General features: G+C 46.1%; 1 protein-coding gene across 2 annotated transcripts in view; it reads right to left on the minus strand.

Annotated features, from left to right (window-relative positions):
* BLK (BLK proto-oncogene, Src family tyrosine kinase) overlaps nucleotides 1-21,360 on the minus strand; it is a 36,718-nt gene extending 15,358 nt beyond the window's left edge. For both annotated transcript variants that reach the window (XM_065730465.1, XM_065730464.1), the window contains exons 1-3: nucleotides 20,875-21,360; nucleotides 5,607-5,709; nucleotides 3,835-3,883 (exon numbers count right to left, since the gene is read on the minus strand). In XM_065730465.1, the coding sequence (XP_065586537.1) occupies nucleotides 3,835-3,883; nucleotides 5,607-5,708 (151 nt within the window). In that variant the 5' untranslated portion in view covers nucleotide 5,709; nucleotides 20,875-21,360. The remainder of the gene's footprint in view (nucleotides 1-3,834; nucleotides 3,884-5,606; nucleotides 5,710-20,874) is intronic.
* Nucleotides 21,361-26,481: the final 5,121 nt, after the last annotated feature.

A 26,481-nucleotide genomic window follows, 5' to 3' on the forward strand; every position in this document is an offset into this window, starting at 1 on the left:
CCTCTCTGAGTCTGTCACCCTGCTGAGAAACAGCGCCGATAATGCTTTCTTGGCCCGTTTGACTGAGTTAGGTCATGAAGCCGTCAGGGCTGCTGGGAGTGACTGCTTTGCAGATAGTGCTAGCAGCACAAGGGCTTTGATTGCAAGCCAGACGCGTCTTGGCTCGGAGCTGCTGTCAGGAAAGTGAGATACCAGCTCAGTTTGCGTAGGCCGAGTGCCAGTTTGATGGCTTAATGGAAATTATTCAACCAGGCTTCCCACCGCTGCCCCGTCATGAATGGAAGGTGTTTGCAAGCATCCCATGGTGGTGGAGCCGCACGATGGTTGTGCCAGCATCTTACAGAGGATGGTGGATTGGTTTAGAGCTGTGCAGAGGATGGTGGATTGGTTTAGAGCTGTGCTAAGATGGCCGTAGGGTTAAAGACAGTTGTGAGGCACTGGCACAGGTTGCACAGAGAGGTGGTGGGAAACCTTGAGCTGGAGACAGCCAAGGTCAGGCTGGACAGGACCCTGAGCACCTGATGGAGCTCATTGTGCAGAGTAGGAACGGATGGCCTTCAAGGGTCCTCTTCAACTCAAATGATTCCATGATTCTGTTACACTACGTTGGCTCAACCAAGAGATTTGCTGTTAAAATTGGGTCCTGTTTCCCAGTTCAGCAAGAACTGGCTGGTTCACCAAGGTCTGCTAGGAAAGTGTGCCTTCAGAACATAAGCTTGAAACGAAAGAATGTTTTCTGCCACATATGCTTCTGCCTTCTGCGTCCTTGCACCTTGCATTTTGACTCACTGAATGTTTTTGCAGGCAATTTCTGCTTTCCTCATCAAATCATAGCAGATTGTAACTTCTAACTTTTTTATTAGGAAACGTTCCGTTCACTCTCGTCTTCCTTTCCTCTCTTGCTTTTGATTAAGAATGATAATTTTTGTACAAGAATTCATTTCTCAATGAAAAATATACCTTTTCAGTAGAAGAAACTTCTTTACACTTAAGCTCATAACCACATTCCTGGCAGAATCTTTGTCAAACCCATATCCATCTTCAGGGAACAATAAAAATGATGAAGAACTTGGATACTTCAAAGGACTTCAATTTCCAGAGCACATTCAGCTCCCAGCTTCTGAAAATCAGACCTGTTCATACTATGGTTAGCCAAAAGCAAGCCCAGAGGTTGAAGAAGTTGCAGTTCCTCAATCGGAAGAAATGACCTCATGGAGAAGCTGGTTCTTTGTGCACTCTTAGGTTATGATGATGCCTGACAAGAAGCATCCAAAAAAGCCAGTTGTCCAAATTAGTAGTGCTTAAATTCAGCTGTGAGCAGCTGAAAGGTCAAGGTGTTGTTATTCCTATCTGCTACATCTTGTCTGTCTAGTGCAAGCTAAGCAGCTGTAGCAATGGAGCTGGTGTGCTTGGACCTGGACTTTGCGCCTCCAAGTTTTGGAAGTGCAGAATTAAAGGTAAGTTTTGACTTCATAGAGTGAAGGGAGAACCCAGCACCGACCTTAGAGGCATTGTGAGTGCTTAGGGACCTGTGATAAAATGAATGAGAGACTCACACGATGGAATAACCCACCAGTGAAGAGTAGGTTGGCAATACTGCCAACAAAGCAGTTGAACTTATAGTTATGTACTTCTTGCCTGTCTTCATTCTACTTCCATTAAGATAAGTAATGACAGGAGGAATTAGGCTTTGATAACAAAAGATAAATAATTTCTAAGATGGTAGTGTGAAATCTTGAAGCTGTGAAACAAGATGCACAACAAGAAGACCAGGAAAAAAATCTTAATGCAAGAAAAGGGAAGAGAAAGGGAAAGGGGGAAAAGGGGAAAAGGGGAAAAGGGGAAAAGGAAGGGAAGGGAAGGGAAGGGAAGGGAAGAGGAAGGGAAGGGAAGGGAAGGGAAGGGAAGGGAAGGGAAGGGAAGGGAAGGGAAGGGAAGGGAAGGGAAGGGAAGGGAAGGGAAGGGAAGGGAAGGGAAGGAAGGGAAGGGAAGGGAAAGGAAGGGAAGGGAAGGGAAGGGAAGGGAAGGGAAGGGAAGGGAAGGGAAGGGAAGGGAAGGGAAGGGAAGGGAAGGGAAGGGAAGGGAAGGGAAGGGAAGGGAAGGGAAGGGAAGGGAAGGGAAGGGAAGGGAAGGGAAGGGAAGGGAAGGGAAGGGAAGGGAAGGGAAGGGAAGGGAAGGGAAGGGAAGGGAAGGGAAGGGAAGGGAAGGGAAGGGAAGGGAAGGGAAGGGAAGGGAAGGGAAGGGAAGGGAAGGGAAGGGAAGGGAAGGGAAGGGAAGGGAAGGGAAGGAAGGGAAGGGAAGGGAAGGGAAGGGAAGGGAAGGGAAGGGAAGGGAAGAAGGATGTTTATAAATTAATATTACTTCTCAAGCATCCATAGTCAGTAATTTCACCTTGAAATGCTCTCACAGTATATAATTCAAATCTTCTGTTTTTGTGATATGATTGAATAGTTTGGAAATTGTGCTTTGTTTATCAGTTCACTGGAATCATTCTTTGTCAGCAGAATATTTCAAATGTCTGACATGGTTCCTATCAGCTCACGTTGCTACACAGGACAGAGGCAGACATAGCATCATTTCTGGAAACTTAGGCACTGGTAGAGAAAAGCAAGAACTTCCTGAATTGTCAGCGTAAGTATTCTTCCAAAACTGGAACCATACCCAAAAAGCCACAATATTTTTGAGATCTGCAAATGCCTCAATGTGTGTTTTAGCATCTTTCCACTTCTGCCTTCTGGCATGAAGCAGAAGTAAAAGGTGCCTCTGAACATTGCTTTGGTTGTGCTTCTAGCCAGAGTGAAATCTTTGCTAAAAATAAAAAATTAAAAAGCATAAAATACCAGTGATGTCTGCTCAGTTGTGGAAGTAGGAGCACATGACCATTTGAAAACAATTTTTAGTAAGGAAATATGGTTTCTGGAAAAAAAAATACTTCCATAGAAGTGCACCCAGATTCACATGGATGAAGAGCCACATGTCCCACCACGCGTCAGCACAGCTGTAGGGCTGAATAACACCAAACCTCCTCATATCAGAACATTTTAATGTTTCCATTTTGGCATTCCTGTACTTCTTCTGTCCACCTCAAAGCAGAGGCATCCATAAGACCATGAAAGCAAGGTCTGCTGTTGCACCAATCACATCTGTTATCCCACTTTTCCCTTCCCTCAGCCTTACCCCCCCCTTCTGTCCGCATGAGAAAACGCTTCCTCTATTTTTTTGCCTTCTTCTAATTCTCTCCCTCAATCTGTAATCTGCAAAATCTCTTTGACACAAATAGCTACAAGCTGCTGTTGGAGGCTGGGCAGAGGTAGCAGAGGGCTTCCTGCTGAAAGGCAATCACTGACCAAATGCCATCTGCAATCTGCAGATAATTGCAGAGGTGGTTGAAGCCAACAAGCAGGCTCTGAGCAGGGGTTCTGAGCATCCTTATTTTGTACTTTTCTTTCTTGTCATTCTCTTTGTAGTCTCTCTGCTATTTCCTCTGAAATCTTCAGCTAGCTGGGTATTACATCCACAAGTTCTTGTGCTGCAGACAGAGGGATCTCGTGCAGTCAGTGCCTCAGATCTCACTTTGCTCAGCCAATGAAGGAGTGCATTTCTCTGTTAATTTCTCCAATGAGTAAGAGAAATTGTCCACTACGAACATGTAGTGATTCAAATCAAAGCTTTCAATAGTGTACTGACAAACTCCCTGCTTGGCAACACTAAAATTACAAAAACCACATGGTTGTGACATGACAGCTCTTTCTCGAGACCTGCTGCTGGAGGACCACCACCTTGCAAAGGCCCACAGGAAGGCAAAGGAAACAGCAATTGAGCTCAGCATCTTACCTTGTGCAGAGGCTTGGTTTAGATGAGAGAGGTTGATAAATTGTCTGCCCTTTGATAGAAACAGAACGAGAAAAGAAGACATAATCACTTTGCTGTGTTTGCAGGAGGACCTGCTTTCAGCTTCAGAGATGAGTGGGACTCTGATCCAGAGCCCACTGCAGCCAGATGACAGCCCCAACACCCGGGTCCCTGTGTGTCATGCTGGTTTTAGTATGTTTTGCTGTGAGGTATTTGTAGATGGCTTGACTGTCAGCTTGCATAAACATTGACTGCCTTGTAAATCAAAATGTAACTGCCTACCCACTCATTCAGACTCTTCTTTGTCTGGCTCTGATGCCCAGGATCAGTGGGGGATGAGACACGAAGGGCCCCACTGAGAATCAGCTGTTACAGTAATATTTGAAGCAGAAAACCTAGAATGCTCTTTGCCATGATTGCCCCACGGCACGTGGAATATTTTTTGCTCAGGGATATGTTTCAAATAGAGGCAGTGACTCTCTAGTAAAATTATGACCCACTGAAGTGAGCCTTTGACCACTGCCAGGGGTATTTATATATTTGCAAAAGGAGTGAACTACAGACACAGAATTAAAAAATACAGATTGCTTCCAATCCATGCTGCCCTTTGACTCCTGCTTCTCACCAGAGCGGGAAGGGAGGGAGGGCTGCTCACACCTTGCTCCTTCAAACATAACTGAAATGAATTTGGACTTTCTCTGCCTTGCGAGAGCTCATTGCTCGTGGCAAAAAGAATGAGTGTTGGAAGGAAATCGAAGATTCTGCATTCACACTGAGAGCAGCTCCTCTCTGGTGAAATGGAGAGAAGGAAATTTAGGAAAAGGACATCCTCGTGGTCAAGCTGATGTTTTCTGTCATGCAAACTGAAGCTCATGACAATGGGAGTACTCAGAAGTGAAACTAAAGGAGCAAAAACCCCTCCATCTGTCATCCCAAGCTAAGATAGGTAGTGCCTCCCTTCTCTGGGAGCTCGAGACCTGAGATGGATTTCACATGCTAGTTGAACCCAGAGCTTCTCTTGTGCTGGTGGCTGGCTGAACTGCTGACAAGGGCAGGAAGAGAGAAAACTTCATGTTCTCCATACAGTGAGAGGCAGCTAGATTAAACGATTTCCCAGGCTTATGTGTAGAGTTTATTATTTGAGAACACCCAAATCCAAACTCAGTACCTCGCTGATCTGTGCTCATGCAATCATGGGCTGTTTGAGTTCACAGGGAGCAGTGGGAGCTCAGCATTTCTGATTCTCAGCCCAACACAGATTAGCTGCAGACCCTCCTTGTCAATCAAGCTCGTTGTCCTCCCTGATGGTGAAACTTCCTTTGTGGTTTGTAGCTTTGAATCTTAGCTTGAATCTGACCCATCTTTGTGCTGTTTGCAAGTCAGCAACACGAGCCTGCACTGCAGAGAGCTAAAGGCAGCAGTGTCCAAGTGATGCTCAGCACAACACAGCATGTCAGAGTAGCATCACTGTGAGCACACTCAGACAGTTCACATCCATAACAGAAAGAGAAAACAGAATCCACTTTACACAGAAAAACTCCAGAGCGAGAAGGTGTTGACAGGGAACTGTTCACCTCATATTAAAAAGCTGGTGGGGATGTGTTAAGCATTTGAACGTTTCCCAATGAGCTGACTAAATTTCAGCAAATAGAAGTACTCCAGTTCCTACAGGCACACACAGGTGTTGCCTGCATCACTCCAGACACTATCTGAGCTACTGAGGACTTCATAAGAACAAAAAGCTGGAGACTTACTTTGGGTGGGGCAGGAGGAGGTCGACTCCTGCTTTTCGGATTGCTTCCAGAAGTAAATTTCTCACTGGACATCAGATGGTTTTTGCTCCCGATCAACCCCATTCTGGAAGAAAAACCAGAAAGTATTTTATGATCAAATTGTTCTCGGGGAAAGGTGTAAGCAGTGAGAGACATAACAGCCTTCTCACTCACGAAGAAGAAACTGGAGAAGATGTGAATGGAGGGCAACGGTACAGTGGGTGGATGAGTCTAAAACCATCCCATCTACAGTCCTCCTACCTCCTCAGGCCTTGTGAACTCCACAAAAGCCTGATCCTTCACATGTTGCAGATAAGTCTCAGGGAGATATGATCAGTCACCAGAAAAAAAAGAAAGAAAAAAGAAGGCACAAATGACCGCTCTGGTCGTGTCCCCTCCCCAAGGCAGAAACCCTGACTGGTGTGGAGCAGACATGTCCCATATGCAGGTGACACTTCATACGTGCACTTCAGAAAGGTCAAAACCAGGGAATATCACCGTACTGAGCTGTCTGGATATACTGGGGCTTATTGAATGCTGCACAGTGTCCAGGTCAAGGCTGAGCTGTGGACATATTGCTCAGGTGTTTTTTTAGGTCATGCCCCTTTCATGCTGCAAGATCAGTGACGTAGTGTCTGTCTGCATGGTACTTGTCCCCTCCATCTTTGTGCTTAAGCAGCTCATGTATGCTCTCAGGTTGTCCCATTGCACCTGATGGGACACTTTAGTAAACAGAGGTAAATAGTGCAGTTTGCATCAATCCTACCCATAAAGTGTGGGCCTAAGGCTTGATTCAGTTGGCCACGTGCAGTGCTGCTGTACTATTTGAGATGCTCTAAGGTCTCACAAGGTGTGGGTCTCCTGCCCATCATGAATTACATTTTCCAGATAGATGTGAGTTAGAAAATGCACATCCCAGGCACCTGGAGAAGTATTAGACACAAGTTAATCAGTCCCTTTCCATGAGCTATCCTCTAGTCCACTCCAGATTTTTCATATTTGTGCTTGAGGTGTGGTTTAAGTTGCAGCCCTGAAATACAATTTCAGCTCTGATCAATAATCCTATCAGAACACTGGGTCTTGGTAGCCAAAGTAGCCATACCACAGCAACCATAAGCTTCTAAGATTCCTAAACACGTAGGGAACAGTTGAAGCCATCATTACTGAAAAGTTATTGCCATAAGTACTACATCATCCAGCACCAGATTTTGCCCTAATCCCTGTTTTTGAAATAAAGACACTGAAATATATGGTCAAAATATCAAGAACAAAACAGAACAAACAACAAAAAAATCAAAGCAAAACTTCAAATCTTTGTAGCTGATCAAAAACACATCGACTTCTGTTTTTGCCAAAATACCTCAAAGTCTGCAACCAACATGAAAGACTAAAGATCCAGGGAAGAACATCAATAGTCATCTTCCCCAAATATCAGTCTGGTGCTGCATCATGATAATAGGAATCCAACAAGTGTATTCTAAATTCTTTCCAGCAAATCAAACTTGTGTGAAAAAATTATTCAAGTAAAAGCAACATTTTCTTCCTAGCATGGTTCTTGTGTTTCAAAATCTGGGATCTTTGGAATGAGAAAGTTTCTAACAGAGCCACCCCAGTTTTTTAAAGTGACCAAGAGAAGTCCACAACCTTGGACAGAGAAGGAGATGGTGGCCTCAAGAAGACGGTGAGCTTTAAGAGAGAAGGAGAACATGACGACTTCAAGAAGATGAAGACACCAAGAAGATCAGCAGCCTCAAGAGAAGAGGGAAAGATGAAGACTCCAAGGAAGAGGAGACCACAAGCCGTGAGATGATGACCCCAGGAAGAAGATGAGGAGCCCCAGGAGCAGAGAAGTTGGAAGATCCAACTTCTTTTTCAGCTGCCTTCTCCCTTCGGCCTCTGCTGTAATGAGGAAAATAGGTACATCCACATGCACTGTTTTCCCCCAAAAAAGCTTTACAGCATCCATCCATCTCTGAGCTTTTCTCAGACTTGAACCTTCAGGTCGTTCATCCATCTGTAGAGAGACCTCAGTATCTCTCTGGGCAGAGGTTCAGTGCGATTGGAAGGTGTCCCATTGAATCAGCCACACCATTTCCTGCAGCAAGTTCATTTATGTCCAGGAGGCAACCAGGCTTTGCTTTGCTCGAAGAGCTGCTTGTCACACGGTGGCACATGGTTTGTTAAGTGAGCTTTTCCTTCTCTTCCACTTGCAAACTGATGAAAGATAACTTCATGCCTGCATCTCTGATTCTGAATGATGTTATTTACCAGGATAATAAATGAGAGTGAATCGAGTTCCCTTTTCACCCAGAGAATAGAAAAGTGTCATTTGAAGTCAAGGCTGTATGACAGTCAAGATATCAGAACCAAGGTTACCAATCTTAAAAAAGCACCTCAGGGTCTGACTTTGCCTTAGATACATGCCTATGGTCTTTGTCAATAATGGCTAAATATCCACCACAGGATCCTTGATATACTCTGACCCTGAATGGGAGATGCTGGTATGGAAATTGCCATCTTCCCTACAGAGTTAGGGGCTATGAGATATAGAAGAACTCTGCTATATTTCAATCATCAATCATGTCACAGGGGCTGGGACTGGAATTTTGTGTCCAGTTCTGAGTTCCCTGGTACAAAAAAGACAGGGATCTCCTGGAAAGAGTCCAGTGGAGGGCTACAAAGATGATAAAGGACGTGGAACACCTCCCTTATGAGGAGAGGCTGAGAGACCTGGGGCTGTTCAGCCTTGAGAAAAGAAGACTCAGAAGGGATCTGATCCACATCTATAAATGTTTAAGGAGCAGGAAGCAGAGGGATGAGGCTGGACTCTTTTCAGTGTCTGGAGACATTCAAGACCCACGTGGATGCCTACCTGTGCAACCTGGGCTAGGGAGCTGCTTTGGCAGTGGGTTGGACTCGATGATCTCTAGAGGTCCGTTCCAACCCCTATAATTCTGTGATTGTTTTATGAGAAGACCAGTGAACAATATTCAGGATGGAGAATGCACATTTTGGAGTCTTGAGTCACTCCCTAGGATGACACTGGTGGAGCAGTGTCATGGGACAGCATGGAGAGATGTCAGCTATAGCAAGTGCCATCAGAGGACAAAGGGCTTTATGGCCATCCCATCTCTACTGACAGTGCCTGAGGAGAGCAGGGACAGTGCTCTGAGCTCTACATCCCCACACAGTGTTGCTGTGTCCAGAGGAACATCCTTGGAGCAGCTGGATGTCCAACTACAGAGCTTTCTCCCCATATACAAGTGTCAAAGATACGTCTGTGCAAAACCACACCAAGAAGCAAACAACTTGTCCCATCTCAGGAGGGAAATAGAACTGGTGAGAAATCTCCGATAAAGGTCATCCCCTCCCACCCACATCTTTTCCTGCACTGCATGCAGAGATTTGCACAGCTCTGGGTAATCATAACCCCCATAAAATCCAACGTTCATACTCCCCAGGCGTTCAGTATCCAGTGAGACCACCCTTCATGCCAGAAGGTCCTAAATAAATCTCAAAATAATGCTGCAGACAAATGGTGACCAATACAGAACTCTGCTTGTCACCTCTCAGCCCACTGCTGGTAAAGATTTCAATTATTTGATATCTTTCCACCCCCCAAAAAAAGGTGGCTGAGATGAACATACATTGTTCAAAGCACTTCTGCTTACGATTTTATATATATATATATTTAATCAACTTCACACACAAAAAAGAAAGGTCAAGGAAAGTAACTAAAAGAAAATGACAGTTCTTCTAGCATTCTCGTTGTTCTTTTTTACTGTTGTTGTTTCATTTTTTTGTTTAGTTGGATTGTTGGTTCATTTTTTTCCCAGATCACTGAAGAGAAAATAGTAAGTCAGAAAATCATGGAAGCCTCGTCTCATGAATTTTCACCCACCTAAAAATGGAGGACTTTGAGTTACCTGGTGTAGAGGGGGGTGTCCCTGCCTATAGCAGGGGGTTGGAACTACGTGATCTTAAAAGTCCCTCCCAACCCAAACCATTCCATGGTTCTATGATTTCTATGATCTTTAATAGCTGAAAGTGAGGAAACCCTTCTTTCTGACAGTCCTTAAGTATAGGTAAGAAAATTATTCATCGTATTGCTAATACTTAACCAAAATGCTTTCCTGTGTTCACTCTTTTTTTCACTCATTTCCTCAACTCTACTCAAGTTCAAGACCAAGAATATTTATTTTAAGAACATCTTTTTAAAGCAACCAGAATTTGAAAATGAAACAAGTATTTAATGCAATGGAAAATTTTCCAGATGTCCAGTTTTGATGCTGGTAAATTTTGAGTAAAATTATTTCTCACAGAAGTCTTCCTATGAGAGTCAAGTGAGTTCTTGCTGTGCAAATTGAAAGACACAAGGATGCTGAGCTCTGTGCATCATCCATATCTGAACAAATACGTGACACATCACATACACATTGGGTGCTTGGATAGGACTGAGGACAGAAGGTAATTTCAGTGGTCTTCAGAGGGGACATTTTGGCTCAGGAGGGCTGGATGCAGGTACAGATGTTCCTGCAACAATGGTCCAAAGGGATTTTTTGAAAAGCTCAGCTCGAGAAAAGCTTCCACTGCCATTTGGGTTTGGCTTTGTGGTGGAGAATTGAGAACATGACTGAAGGTTCTATCATTGCACATTTCTGAAAAGGTTTGGAGAACGTACCGTACTGGAACAAACCATCCAACTGTGCCTGAAGTCCCATTAAGGAGTCCAGCAAAAGTGAACACAAGTCTTTGCTGACCACAGGGTTTGGAGATCTGCCTCATCTCGGTGCCTCAGGGTGTTAAGAAAACAAGGTGGTCACAAATTGGACCTGATGGTTGCACACACTGTGTATTTGTTGTAGCAGATGGGAGAGCAGGATGGAGGTACCTGTGCTAAGCCGGGTGTGGCAAGCATGACCTAATTTCCCCATCCTCATTATGGTAAGCAATCCTGCATCACAGGCATGCCACCTCCTGTGGCTGGCTGCTTTCCGCTACCCAAACAAATGTTGCTTCTGATGTGAAAGTGATAATATCTTCCGCAACAGGGATGTGGATGACACAGATGAACAGCCTTGGGATTGCATGGGCGTGCACAGGGGGAAAAAAACAAGACTGAATGTCACAGAAAAGCAGAAGTCTCGACCCATTATTTGCCTCACCCCCATGAAGTTGTGCCATGGAAAAATAACTTAAGACCTGAGCAAGCCAATAGTGTTTTACTGTGAGGGCAGCTCCAAAAATCCCCAAGACCTGTGAAATCACAAAATGACCCCTTTTCCATTCAGACTCCAGAAGGGGTTCAGCAAAGTGTTTTCATAGTTGACCAAGATTAGATATTTCACTTCATTTTAAAATTTCAGAAAGTCTTTCTTAAGCAAATGCATGCAAAAGGAAATGGCGTTTAAAACAAAACACAAAACTATAAAAACGTATTCTAAAAATAAAGAGTCCTGACTGCTGAAGTTCTCTTTGCATCTTCTCCCTACCAGAAAGGATGAATGAAATCAGCTCACTTTTGATGCAATGATTTTGTTATGTCAAATTTGCAGTTTTACGTAAGTGAGGAGAAAAAAGATCAGTTGATTCCCCCCCCCCCCCCCCCCCAGATCTAGGCACATCCCAGTTGCATTAAGTACTCCTGAAGCTTTCTTCCCTATCAGCAAAATAGTTCATTACATTTACAAACTAGGCAACCTTGGATGGCTTTGCAAGACACAGCACTGAAGAAATAAAGAAGAGCTTGATTAGATCAGCTACTCAAATGTGAACGAAGAAGCCATTGCTACCATGACTGCTTTCCAGTTTTGCTGGGGTTTGGTCAAGATGTATTTAATGCTATGTTTAAGTTCCTGCATGATTAGTGGCTTCGCTGCTAGGAGGTGGTTAGAAGTCAGAACTGAGCAGCAAGAAATATTCTGTGCTAAAAACAGCACCGATCCCGCAGAATGTCAGTCTCAGAAAGAAGGTGATGCACACAGTGCTGCATCCCCAGCTAAAGTCATAGTTACTCCTATGGCCAAGAGCTACTTCTCACTAGGAGGGAGCAGGCCGTGCACAAAGAAGTTAGAAATGCAGTGTAGAAAGTTTGTGTGAAGAGCTGGAGGGCACGGATCAGGGAGCATCATGGCTTTCGTTGGGGAGCGATGCAGATGTCTATGCTACATGTTGCATCAACTCAAAAACACTGAAGACCTGGTAATACTCCAAGCCATCCAGTTCAGGTTGGATGTTAGGAAACCTTTCTTCTCTGAAATAGTGGTTATGCATCGGCACAGCTGCCCAGGGAGGTGTTAGGGTCACTGTCCCTGGAGGTGCTCCATAACCACGGGGATGTGGCACTTAGGGACATTGTCAGGGAGCATAGTGGTTACAGGTCAGCATCATACCTCATGATCTCCGTGGTCTTTTCCAACCTTCACGATTCTATGAATGCCCTTTGAAGATGCTTTCAATACAAACTCAGCCAGGTGGGGATGGATCTACAGGAGCTGAGATAACACAGCATGAGGATGGGGATGCACTGGAGAGAGGAAGGAGGAGGACAGGGCCAGGAGAAGCACTCACAGCTCTTTGGGTGGTGGAGTTTCTCGGGGGCTTACCAATTAAGAGGGATGTTATCACAAAGCTGCACTGCTGCATAACAATTTCTGTTGATATTTCAATCCACAGCTTGTTCAAGGGCTGTGGGCAAGCTGGAGCACAGCAAGAGTAGATCCACTCCACAGGCCAACTCTGACGGAGATCTAAGTCCTGTGGAAGCAAGCACAGCCTGTGCTCCTGGGCCAAAACCTGCAATGCTCTGTTTTGAAATGCATCTTGGTGATCTGCAGGGATGTGGAATGAGCCTGACCCAGCCCAATCTAGCCTTCAGTCATGGGGACACGAGGAAGGGCTGTGCCCTCAGTGGTGGGGATGCGAGGAGATGGCTGGGGTGTCCCTCCACACCACTATGTTTGATCAGCATTTTTTCTGCCCTGAGGAAGGCCCCTTCTGCAAGCCCTCCCTTTGGAGACGAGAGTAGGTTAGATGAGCTCTCATCAGCAAGGGAAGATGAAAGAATAGGATTTTGCAGGATCCGTTAGTCCCTTGGGTCAAGCCTCAGCAGGAACATTGCCCCTTCCCACCATGCTCAGATGAGACCTTGAACCATAGGGAAAGATGCACATCTCCATGGGGAAGGATAGGATCTCCACAGGGAAAGACAGAATCTCTACAGGGAGAGACGAACATCTCTCCAGCTCCATTTCTGAACACCTCAGATCACTCAGAGAGAATGGTCAGAAGTGGCTCCTGAGCTTAAGGCCCTTCCTTTGCTGTTCACAGCAGTGTCCAGCTCCAACCAGCCTCCCCCACACGTACACTTTGATTTCTTCCATCACAGACCCTGGGGGATGGGTTGGGGGGAGTGGGAGGACCAAGGTACACATGCTTGGCACAGGTTTCTCTCTTTTAGCTGCAAACCAAGGGAAAAGCCTCCCTGAAAACCATCCCTTGGGGCCAGACTATAGCAACCTCTGGTGCTGCTCCCATCTTTTTACTCTGTCCTATGGATCAAGGGGAAAGGAAAACAGGGCAGGGAGATATCAAATGAAGAGGAAATAGGATAGAGGTAGAGAAGAAGCCTCCCCCACCCTCAGGAAAATGTTTAGAGAGATGGGATGAGCCCTACTTGCCTGTTTCCTATGAAGCTGCTCGTGGAGACACGACCCAAGGATGCACGAAGCACTGGTGTGACCCATGACCGATGCTCCATGGGGCTGAGAGCCCTTGGAAAACTTCCGTCTTAGAGATCCCTGGCTCACATCACGTCCCCACCATCTGTAGGACTGAGGGCTTTGAATGTTGCACCCCCAGGTTGCAGGAGCAGCCTGATTTTGCACTCACGTTTAATGGACTTTCTTTTTTTAATCATGCCTCCGTGTCAGAACTGACTCCTTTCTTCCCCCAAAGGATTCCTTGCTCTATTTTAAATACTGGCATGATCCATCCGGGAGGGGGGGCAAGTTCCACTTCCCGGACAATCTGGCCAAAATAGCAATGAAGAAGGAGTGAAACTCAGAGAGAACCCAGGCACAAAACTCAGCAAAACCCACACGCTATTAACAGCTGTCATTAAAATAAGCTATGACTGTGAATGGGTTGTTTTTCCACTATGCAAACCACCAAATTTTAGGAAGCAGCTGAACAAATGGACTTTGCAGTGATTAAAAACAAAACAAAAAATAATAAAAATGAAAAGATCTTTTCAGATGAATTGCATTTTGTTCCAGGGAGCCTCAACCCTCTATGAACCTACTCAAGCATAGCACTGAGGGGGCAACATGGTCTGATGACCAAAGACCTGGGCAGGGACTTGTGGGTGACTCTGAAGAAGTCACTTTCTCATTCTGCCTCAGCAAACTCAATAGGAAGGCTGAAATCTGTCTGTCTCAGGAGACGACTGTTGTATAAGGAGCAAAATTTGTTTCCACTGACTCCTGAGGCTTCCCATAGGGTGCCAAAAGGGATTTTTTCTCCAGAGTATTTTTGATGTGTGCATGGAGCAGACCTGCTGGGCCACCGTTTGTTGTCTTTAAGCTGTTGCAAGGACCAAGTCCCCCAAAAAAACACTGAGTGACCTCTGTGGGTTGTTGCATGCTGTGGTTTTGTAACATACGGTTCAGCAGGAGGGAAGGGATGCTGGGTCTCAGCATTCTTGAGGTTGGAGAGATCTCATGCTTCGTAGTTCAGCCGCTCTCAAAGGGAAGACAAACGTAAGCTGACATCCGCTCAGCACGGTGCACAGCCCGAAGGTCACCCACGTTCTGGTGTTGTTTTTGGCAGAGGAAAGGCTTTGTGGAGCAGCACTGAGGCCAAAGCAGAGGGCTCTGAATGGCCGTAAGACCCAAGGACAGGGCAAGGTTGGCTGAGGGCACGATGCTGGGCACGTGGGGAAGTTGGTTCAGGATGCAGGTGCCCATTGTCCCAGTGCTACTCATGGGCATCACCTCCGCAAGAGCTCTGGCAAAAGCAGAAAACCCACGGAGAGTTGCAAGACTGTGGGACCTTAGCCTGGGCCCTAAGTAGGAATCTTTGGGCCATTCTATGCCCCTTAACAGAGAGCTGGCAGAAGCCAAGGTAAGCACAGGTTCTTTCTGAAGACAACCACACCAGACACTCACCCAACTGCTCCCAGCCAGATGTGTGCAGAACCAGGCTGGTTGTTTGCATACTGAGGACATACAGAAATGAGGAAGCCCTCACAAAGTTGTCAGACCTCTCCCTCACCAGCTTGCATTCTGCTGTCCCCTCTCTCCTCCAGCTGAGAGGAGACTGAGCCAGAAGGGGCCAGGTTGGGGCTGGGGAAGGAGGTGACAACTTCAAGGCTAGCTGGAGCACACTGAGCTTTTGTGCAGAGCTTTGCCCTTTGGCAAAGAGCTCGTGTGAGGTACCTGGCTGCTCTTTGCTAAGTGAGCTTCACTTCCTATTCCTACAAAAAAAGGAAGTTGCTTTTTTAGAAGGCGGCTTGCCATCCACCACAGAGGTAGGAAGGAGAAGCTGCCATGAGGTGCAGCAAAGGCTTAGAATAAGGCTGCCAAGTCATCAAGGGCAGCAGCACAGCAGCTCCAGACAGAAACCTGCTTCTGATTTGAGACACATTTCCAATTCAGGCAGTGGGGAAACCCAGCAGCAGCAATCAGGCTGCTGTGCAGACCCTTCCAGTCACAGGCACGTTTAAAGCAGCTCAAAGAGAGAAGTTTGAATAAGCAGAATAGGTATGACAAGGTCCATTCTTTTTATTCCAAGGAGAATTTTTGCTGCCTAAGATACCCTGGCTATGATGCTGGCTGTTATCTTCAGGTCAGCCCTTCATCTATTGCCTCCGGTGTGTATATCTCATGGTCCTGAGATGAGATCCAGAGTCCGAGAGTCCATGCAAGTGATTCCTTCTGCAGTTTGCTTACTCAGAAGCGGTGGAGCATCAGTCTAAAGGTATCTTTTGAAAGTATTTTGTTGGAAATCACTGAGAAAGCACACAAAAAGGGCACTAAAAAAAGAAAATATCTTGTATGCAGTTCCTGGGTCACTCCAGATGGACTCCACCTGCACAGATTTCTCCATCCTGAAAGTGCAGGCTGTTGCCTCACCCTCCCAAGTAGGATCTGACTGGCAGTGCATCAGTTTCCAGATGTTCATAGAATGATTCAGGTTGGAAAAGACCTCTAAGATCACCAAGTCCAAGCCCAACCTACCCTCACCGTGCCCACTGGCCACATCCCTCATCACCACTGTTCTTCAACATCTCCAGGGGTGGTGACTCCATCGCCTCTTGGGTGTACCTGTAAGAAAGACCTCTAGGACCTACCACTCCACAGGACTAATTTAGCCTAATTTACCATCTGAACCTTCCAGTTTCCATTCCCCTGGCAGATTAAAAGCTAATTTAATGCAACATAGTGCTGCTTGATGAGGATGCTGATGTGTGATAACCAATTCTCCAGCCTCCATTTTCATAGGAATCAAAGGATGCCCTGAGTTGGAAGGGACTCACAAGGATCATCGAGTATAACCTTTGATTCCACACAGCACCACAAAATCCAAACTCTGTGTCTGAGAATGATGTCCAAATGCTCCTTGAGCTCCAGCAGCTCAGGGCCATGTCCACTTACACTTTCTGAGCTCTGAAAGTCAGCGTCTCCAGTGGTAAAACAGCATCAGGTCTCAATCTCTCACCCTTCAAAATGCTCTAGTTGCTGGTAAACTCCCTGTTAGGACTTCTTGTTGAGCTGTGTGGGCACTGCTTGGTTATGCCAAGGGACTGGGATGAAAACACAGCAGCAGCTTTGACAGAATCTGTTCTCCTAGCACCCAAGAGCCTGCCCAAGTGGGACAAGCTCTCCTCCCCAGCCCTCCCTGCCAGGCTGCTCACACCTTGCCTATTCTGGTTACCTGTGGCAGCTGAGACCCTGACTGACTAGTATCCTCCCTCTGGTGCTGGAAACAAATAAAAACTTATGATGCATATTTGCTACAGTCTTCTTCCTCTGCCTCTCAAATGCTGAAAGCCAAATACGTAAGAGACAACTGGGAAAAACTCCGAGACAAATGTCAAGTTAAAGCTTTTATATCAATTTCTCCTGCTGTTTAACGTGGCCTTGGCTCCCCCTCCTTCCATCACGTGTTTCTGACAATGTCTTGATTTTTCCACAGATCACAATTAACCTGTATTCAAAGCCCATTTGTTGTGGAACATAGAATGGCTTGGGTTGGAAGAGACCTCAGAGATCATGTAGCTCCAGCCTCCATTTTGAGTCGTTCTGCCCTTAATATTCTTGGTTTCAGACCACTCATCATGAGCAGTTATTTTCATAGATACAGATGCTGCTGTGGCTCAGGTTTTGGAGAGGTACCAACCTGATCTGAAGTAAGTCCTGCAACATCTTAGCTCCTCTGCCCACAGACAGGTTTCCCCTTTTCCCACTCCTTCCCTGAGAAGTGGGGTACCCTTTTATGGAGGCAACTTTGTAATCTCATGGTCCTTCATGACTTGTCACCATCACCTAGGGATGGACAGGGATCTGAGAAAAGAGAAAGCTATGACTTTCGCTGCTCTAGGATATATCACAGTGCAGGAAATGGGGACCCTGGTGCTTTGGGCAATTAGTTGACTCATTTTCCTCTTGGCCATAAAGACCTCTATGCGAATGACACCAGGAGTTTGTGCATCCAGCCTTTACCCACCAAGAGCTGTGTATCCAACCCTTGGCGAAGCAGCCCCGACGTCCCAGACAAATGAGTAATTTTTCACTCTTCTCCTCTCATCAGGGAAGCAAAGGATTCATTTGTATTTCTGTTCTGTCTCCTACATGCCTGACATGCCAGACACGAAGGATCCTGTGCACTGCTTTTTGATCAGTAACAGATTTCTCTGGTCCCAGAGGATCAGAATGTGTCCTATGAGATTCTGTCAATTTAAACAAACAATTTCATAAGTAAATACAAGTTTGTAGGGGGTAAACGGTAGAGAGTTTTGAAAAGTCCATTTCCCTTCAGGAATGATGTATGTCTTACAGGGTTGTAGGTTCCAGGGAACCCGCTCTACAAGGGGTTGATGATTTCCAGAGGGCCCTTCCACCCCGTATGATTCTGTTAAACATGTAATTGATACCTAAAGGGTCACCTAATCTGTCCAGTGGGCTTATATCATTTCTGAGAGACTACCTAACTTGTGCTTACCAGCTCCCAGTGATGGAAATTCTCACTGCTCCCCAGGCGCTTTGTCCCAGCCCTCCAATTCTTACATCCTTAAGATGACTTCCCAATCATCAGAACTAATTACCCTCATTGAAAGCCCCATCTGCTTATCCTGTCCATCACAGACTTGAAGCATATTCCCTCCTTTTTTTTTTTTTTTTTGCAGTGCCAAGGACACATCAAACAGCATCACTCCTTGCAAAAAATCCTACATTGTTCACACTGTCTGCACCTTTGCTCAACTGCGTGCCTTTGCTTTGGGCATTTTATAATTGGGTTTGGAATCTTGAATAGGCAAAACCACAATGTTTTCCAAGTTAAAACTGACCAACACTAACAAAAGCAAAATTACTCTGTAAAACCCCAGAAGCATTGTTCTCTAGCCCCGTTGCAACATTTTCTTGGAAGTGATTATAGTTATGAGTCTATTTTTTATTTCGACACGAGGAATTGCCATCTTTTGGGTTTTGTTTTTAGGGGGGAGTTTTGTTGGCTGGCCGGTGGAAGGAATTCAAGTGGGTTTAGCCCAGATATGGAAGACAGACTGACCTCTGAGAAGCACGGGGCTTGTCCAATGCAAAGTACTGGATGTCTGCTTTATGTTCCTGCTGGCTAAGTTGTGCTCTAACATTTATTTTTAAGCAATAACCATGACCCTGAATATCCTGTTTCACACAGGGATGTACTTTCTTTCGAGTTCCATGGTGACATTTGATGGTGTAGCTAATTCTTCCACAAGTAGCAGGACCCCGAGGCTGTAATCTCTTGCCAAGACCTCTGGAAAGGGAGAATTCCATCCCCTCCACTACTTCTAATCTCCACTGTTTGCCATCTGCTGCAAACCTAACACAAAAGCTGACTTGCACCATAGAAAATGAATAAGTGAATGGAAAATTCGGGGTTGCCGATGGCTCCAGGAGGATTTAGCCCCAGAGAACTTATGAAACATTTGCCCGTGATTGAACCCTGTGGGTCTGCAGGAAACTGTTGACTGCAAAGGAGCTCATCCACATGGAGTCAACGCTTGGTTGCCTCCTGTGCCTTGTCAAGCAGGAAGAGCAGCAAGAAAACTCCTTTTTTAACAGAGAAAATGGGAAGAATGATAGGAAGAAGGGAAGACAAATAATGATGAAGCAACAGTGTGCCCAAGTGCTTCTACTCTGCCCAATGCTGTGCCATGACTCCCACCTAACTTGCAGGGACCTGTTTCCAGATGACAGAGGGGTATTGCTAGTGAAGAATATCCCCTTTCCAGAAGTTGTGTCTGCACTAGAAAACAGCTTAACTAACTTCTTGGACTCTGGAGCATCCACAGAGGTTTCATGGAGAATGAAAGGCTGAATACACAGTTAAGAGGAGAGTCACAAAGCAGAAATAAAATAAATGATATTCTTGTCTGTAATAGATGCTCAAAATGTGCCAAAGTTAGATGCTTCAATTTCTTTTAATGCTCAGCTTGAGATATCATAGGCTTATTTAACAGGGGCTGAGGAGCACACCACTTCAGGGTAGAAATGCAAGAAAGAATACCCTACATTCTCTTAAGTAGAATATAGAAAGTTGTTATACAAGCAGAAAAGAAAAAAAGAAAAAGAAAAAAATCAGGGGGAGCTTGACAAAATTTTCACATAAATATTTCTTGGGTCCTTTTTCCTCCATCAGAAAACTCAGCCTTCTGCTTTTTAGCTGCAACCAAGGTGCAGTGGCAGCCCCTATCTTGACAAAGCAAATCAAAAATGGGACGAACAAATTTATTTTACAGACTTCTGTGCATCAGCATAATGATAGTGCTGCAGGAGGCCTAGGAGAAATTACAGAATGTGTGCAAGAAACCATGAGTTCTGCAGCCCTCAGACCTTCTGAAAAAGATTTAATTAAACCTTCACGTAATGACTGGTGGAGCATATTAATGAGCATGCCTTTGCTGGTCTGCAGCTGTCTTTTTCTCCCCTTAATTTCTTGCCTTCTCCGCTCCTCCAGCACATATCAGACCTGGAACAATGTGTCAGTGCTATGTGTAGCACCTTCTCCTGTCTCTTTTTAAGGATTTGTAATCATTACAGTCTGGCAGCATGCTTACAGGATAGGCAACAAGTGCCCCCATTTCACAGGGAGGGCAGTTAAAGTGCCATGAAAAAGCATTAAATTGCCAAACTGGCCATGAAGCATTAAGCAAACATCTGCAGAGCTCTGAGATGCAAACACCCCATGGCAGTGCAGCTGCTCTTCCCTCCTGGAGGTCATCCAGTAATCAAGGTGGTGTCTGAGGTATCCAAGCAAGAGTGAGAGCTATGGAGGTTTGTGTAGGATTTGCATGCGTGGGAATGGGAAATGACCAGGGGAAGAAGCATGAAATCTATTGTTCTGTACCACTGGGGTACTCCAGATTGCCAGAAGCTTTGTCCACAACTGGCATTATTAAGCTGCTCTTGGTTGTACAAGCCTGACTGGAGGAGGTGGTGAAAGTACAGTTATTACCTCGGAAGAGACAAACTGCTTCAGAACGATCCAACCTATTTGTAGGGCACAACAACAAAGGAAAGATCCTCAGCCCCCAGTGACCTTCTTGGCAGATGGGGAATTAAAGCCTCAGCCCTTCTCTGCACCATATGCAGCGTCCAGGCACTCAGATCAGCAACCATCGCCTGGAACGCAAGCATCAAAACTTGTACTTCCCTTTGCCATTTTAAGGGCTTTCATCTATTTGTAAATTTTTGCTTTCTTTTTAGGAGAATGAGATTGATCAGTGCCCGGGAGAGAACATGCCAGGTCAGCTTCTGACTTAGAGCATCACTCCCACCTCAGAGGTGGCCCAGACTCCAGAAGATACACATTGCCAGAAGGGAAGGGAGAAATGCACACCATCTCAACCCACCGCACATCTTTAAGGGCTTAACCACCACAGATGGATTGCATCTTGTGTGCTCTAAGAGGATGCACTCAATGGAGAGGTGGGCAAGAAACCATCAGCAGAAAGAAGCAAAGTTTTTGGAAAACTATTTGCACTTACCTGGCTACTCCTTTGTCAGATTAAATCATAGCCCACTTGGTCCAAGCTGTCCACCAGAGTTGAAAACTCTCTTGTAGGGTGCAAACTTCAGAGCACAAGCTCTCCTTGGTAAGTTTTAATCCTTACAGCGCACAGAAAGAGAAACCCTAACTCTTCTTGGTGTTGTCAGTTGGCTGCTGTTAGTGGCTTCCTGTCGACAACAGCTGAATGACAAATCACACAGGTTTTTACACTTGTAGATATTGTAGGACTGGTAGTATAACCACACTGCTCATTTAGTGCTAATGTTAGAAATGTGGCCACCTAGGCAGAACTGTTATCTGCAAAGGCTCAGTGATAATTCAGAAAAGACTGTTCCTCCTCAACACATGCCCCAAACTGCTCTCATTCAGGCTGATGTGAGTTGAAGGGCGCCCGTGAATCCTCAGGGTGTTAAAGCATATCTGCAAAGGGGAGGAGAAATATGGGTCCTTTGGTTTTCTAGACTGGCCCACTCACAGCTCAGAGCAGTCTGGGCCAATAGCAGGGGTGGAGATATTTGCTGTGCATGCTTAACCTTTGGGAGAGCTTATCTCCAATCAGGTTCTAGTCTGAGCAGTTTCCCATTTTGTAATTATCAAGGTTACGGTGCTGTAATCTCACTCACTTTCCATTTGAGGTTCTGCTTCTGCTTCAAATCTCATCTAAAGAGGGCGGTCAGGTTCCTCCTCAGTGGTATGTTGTCATTAGGGCACCGGGAGGAGAGAGATGCAGGAGACAGATGACAGCACATGCTCATATCGCTTCATCACACGTATGTAAACTCTTGTATGATGTTCTTCTAGGCTCTTTGGGCATAGATTGCTTCCAACCATGCAATGTGGTGAAACACAATCTCATTTCCACTCTCACCAGCAGGGTTTCAGATCTCCAAACCCATTTAAAGGCCAGGTAGCTGATGTGCATCACCTATTGACTTTGCTGGGTTTTGGCGAGAGCCTTTGCTAAGTCAAGGCAAGCCAGCCCAAGATTATTGCCGAACATCAGGGATCCTACCTGAAGCTGGCTCATCAGTGGGTGCTTTCTGAGCTGCTTTTTGAGTTGAGGAATTGCAATTTCATGTAACAGAACACCTAATCTTGGGTCTTGGTCTAGCACCATTGGCTGAGACAACATCTTCTTGCCAATGGCTAAGTGGTAAGTGGACTACCTCCCAAGTGTGGTCATCAGAAGTTGAAACCATTTGTTTTTATGGTTCATTCCCTACTCTGAAAAAGAAACCACAAAGCAGAAGAATCTAACAAGCGATAATATTTCACTTGCCATTTTCATGTCTACAAAATGGATCAGTTCTGTTCAGAAACAACAAGAAGAAGGAAAATCAAACTACTGGGCAGAAGAAAAGTAAGAAACAGCTCTGTCTTTCATTTTTTCTCTGAGCAGAAGCTGTTGTCCAGATTCAGTTTGTCGTGCCACCAAAGGCTGAAGTGAAACTGTTTTTCTTCATCTGTTGATCAGATACAAATCCAGGAAATCTCACCCAGTTCCTGTTATAGGAGCAAGAAGATGCTGACACACAGACCAAGAGGGGTGATAAGGACAGGGATGCTGCAGCACACATCTTCGGAGGACCTTGCTGTGCCCCATGACAGTTTTCTTACAGCTCCTGTTGGTTCCCACATATGCTGGTGAAATCACTGGGGAATTGAGCTGCTCACACTGTGCAACCCACCCCATGCTGCCGCAGTGGTTTCGTCCAAAATATCATGCTGTGACACTGAGCATGAACTGAGAAATGGCTGAATCCTAAGGAGCTCACTCACCATCTTCAAGTGACCCCTGTACGTACATGTGGGGCCTCCGTGACCTTCGCAGAAGGAGCCACCAGGTCCTTGGGATGTTGCCCAGCAGAAGAGGTCCCAGATATGTGGGACACACAGCTCTGCACCGGTGGTATTGACTGAGAAACAGCATGACAAATACAGACAAATGTGGTAGTCTCACATCTCCAGATCTGGGCAGCCTGAACTCTATGGGACAGGGGTAGGGGCTGAATGATCCTTATGTTCCTGTTCAGCTCAATGATTCTGGAATACTATGATTCTATCTGAATCTCAGTACTTAACCCAAGATGGACAACAGATAAATCTAGAAAGGAACTGATCCCAACCTAAAGCAGTAACTGAGATGAGCTTTCCTTACCATTCCCTTCCTTGGATCAGGAAGCCACGGCAACAAATTTGGGCTAGACAGAACATTCGAACTGAAGTCTGGGGAGGTGATATCCCCACCGATGCCATCACTGTCATATTTTTCAGTGAACGTGTCCAGCAGGCATTTTACAAAGTAGTCTTACTGGAAAACCAGGTAAGACTGGAAGGATAGTGGTTTTGTTCAGTAGCACTTCTGGAAAATAATTTACAACTATTTTGGATGAAAGAATATCACACATTCTTTTTGTTTTGTTTTGTTTGTTCGTTTGTTTCCAGTAAGATAGAGAAGTAGGAAAAACTGAGATTTTAAATGCTTTTTCTTCTCTGGGCTGCTGCAATGAACTGGGGTTAGCAGATTCTCAAAGGAAGGAAGTTACAAACGACCTACTTCAAATCCTTGGAAAGTGTTATGATTTTCTTTGGAAAGGATTTTCAGTTCTTCACAGCTTAGGGATGTTTTTGGGGATGAAGGAAAGAATAACTCGCTACCTTAACACGTACATTTATTAAGACATTTCTGCAGTCCCAAAATTGTTTTTTTTTTTAAGCTGTAAAAGCCAGGTGGGCTCCAACTTTTCCATTGGGGTGGTGAACTGCAGTGAGACACTGTGAAGAAGCAAACAGCAGCTATCCATGGCGTGACACTCAAGTTGGATTGGGTCTTCCATGTAGAGGTCCTCAGTTACATCCTCATGCTGTCTTGCTTTTCTGTGAGGATAAAGAAGCAAAGCTTAGAATGATAGAATCATTAAGGCTGGAAAAGACCACTAAGATCATCAAGTCCAACCATCAGCCCATCACCACCATGCTCACTAAACCATGCTGTATCACTTGGTCATTTCCATTGTCCTGGGTTTCTCCTGGTCCCTCCAGGTCCCGCGGTGACTCCTGGCCATGAACAGCCATATGTCCTCATCCACCTGCACATTTAACTGTGTACACAGTGCTCCAGTGACCAGAGGAGAGCACTAGCTGGAGACCTGCTGCCCTCTGTAGGTGGCTGCCCCGTTTCCAGGTTGATGAGCACACAGATGGCTCTCCGACCATCTCAGAGATCTTTCCTAGTGCAGTGGTTAGGAGCTGCTGGCAGTTCGGGTGGATCAGTGGTGGTTTCCACTCTCCATCTGAGTTCTGTCAGACTGGGTTCCAGGGACTTTGCCTTGTAAAAAAGTCATTTAGTCAGTGTCCAATTAAGAAGCCACCACAGATGCTCCTCCAAGGCACTCACAGTATGTGGTACCACAAAATGGCCATGTTTCTGTGCTGGGAGGTCCAGCTCCTCTGTGCTCCATTTTCAGGATGTCTACAAGTAGAACTACCCCAAAGCCAGGGAAAGGAGCAGATGGTTTCAATCCTAGCTGCTCAGGGCAGCTCCCCCTATGGAAGAGGAATGGCCACTTCTGCCTATTTCTGAGCCGTACTTATGGACAGCACTGGTGTTGTAGAGGTTTGTTTGGACTTATTACACTCAGTCACATCATAGAATCACAGAAGGTCTGTGCTGATCACAGAATCACAGATTCACAGAATGACTTGGGAAGGAGGGGATTTCAAAGATCGTCCAGTTCCGATCCCTCTGCTGTGGGTAGGGTTGCCAACCACTAGATATCAGATGCTAATCTCAGGTGGTTGGTTTTACAGCTTCCTCACAGAGAGTGTTTTGGTGGAAGGAGAGGAGCTACTCCTCACCGCAGGTCCTTTGGGTGAAGATGATGAGTTAAATTCAAGCCAAAAATATTGAAAACCCATGAGAAGACTTCAGAGGGACGAGGCTCCAGCCTTTCACTGATGTCTTATGGCAGCTCATTTGAAATCCATTACACAACTAAATTAAAAATAAACATTTACAGAAGAGGGAGCGGGTGCCCGTGTGTGGTCTGTTACAGTGATGACAGAGAAGTCCAGCCTTGGCAGCAACACCTCTGCTCCTAAACTAACTCACACCACAGCTTCTCTCTGGCCCTGTGGCCAACTGACCCCATCTGGTCACGTTGTGCAACAAAATGCTCCTGGCTATCAAAGCGGAGTGGCTGCAGCCAAATTGTCTTTCAGGAAGGGGCCATGGTCTTGCTCATTTCTGAACCATGCTGATCCCATGTCAAAACTACACTTCCCTGGACCTTGTCTATGGCTTGATATTGTTTGGTTCATCCAGAGTAACCTGATCTAGCAGACAGCAACCAGTCCATGGCAGGGGGGTTTATGCTAGGTGAGATTTAAGGTCCCCTTCCAACCCAAGCCATTCTTTGATCCTGCGATTCTACGATCAAGACAGACCCAGGGTTGTTTTGATGAGATGCTGCATGACATTTTGTGCTCAGACTTGAAATGCAGCTACAGCTCCATATCGGAGGGTTTGAGCAGCAAGGGAACAGCTCTCGTGTCTCCCTGGACCTCATTCACCATCAAAAAGCCCAGGGAAGGGTGGGTGTGAGCTGCCAGGTGGCTGCCAGCAGCACTGCTGGGAGGGATGATCATCAGGACGTTTGCATGTGCATACCAAAAAACTGACAAAACGAGGGTGCAGTCCAAGCGAAAAATAACAGCAATAATTGCATTTGCATCAGAAATGTGAAAATGCTGTTCTTCACTCTTTGAAGTCTGCACTGCTGCCTCTTGCAGGGCTGTACTCTACACTGGAGGGGCTGCAGGGTGTGGGGAGATGGAGGGGGGGGGGGGGTTCGGCACTGCAGCCTGGTGATGGATTGTGGGGATGCTGAGCTCAGGGAGGGGCTGTAAATCATTCCCTACTGCCCTGGGGGAGAGGAGGGTGGGGGGGGTGGGGGAAGAAGAAAGGAAGGAGGCTGGCTGTGGGAAGGGGCCAGGGTGATGAGGTGTCCATGGCCAGCGCTTAACCCTTCACACCACTGCGTTTGCAGTCGCTGCCCTGAGATGCCAGATGTGCAACAGCTGCGTGTGGGCACAGATGCCCACAGATGCTTTCCAGAGGCACCCCAGGTGTTGCAGGTTTAACCCTTAACCCCCGGGAAGGAAGGAAGCCCACGGTCCTGGAGTCACCCAGCAACTTGGCTCCTGCTTCTTGGAAGCAGTTAAAATGGTTTCCAGCCCCACTGTGAGAGACACGGGAGCAACAGGGGCTTCCCCAGTACAGCACATACGCTGTACACATACAATTGCCTCAAGATGCCCACCCCAGGGCTTCCCTTGCCAGATTATCCCCATCCCTTTTTGCCTTCTGTCTGCACACACACCTCTAGGCAAGCATCTGGGAAATGTCGTCCCTGAGCTCTCCCTAGTGCCAGAGGTCCCTGGGCTCAAAGTCTCTGTGGAACATGATGGGGACAGCCACGGGGATGCCATCCGAGTGTCTCCTGCAGGCTTTTGGGGGTCCCTGCCCTCACAGCAGCCCTCCATCACCGGGAGCATCTCTACCCCTCCTGCCTGGAAGGAGGAT

The sequence above is a fragment of the Cyrtonyx montezumae genome, unplaced genomic scaffold (assembly GCF_038088225.1).
Source record: "Cyrtonyx montezumae isolate F1298 unplaced genomic scaffold, pur_monq_1.0 scaffold_13, whole genome shotgun sequence".
Lineage (NCBI taxonomy): Eukaryota > Metazoa > Chordata > Aves > Galliformes > Odontophoridae > Cyrtonyx > Cyrtonyx montezumae.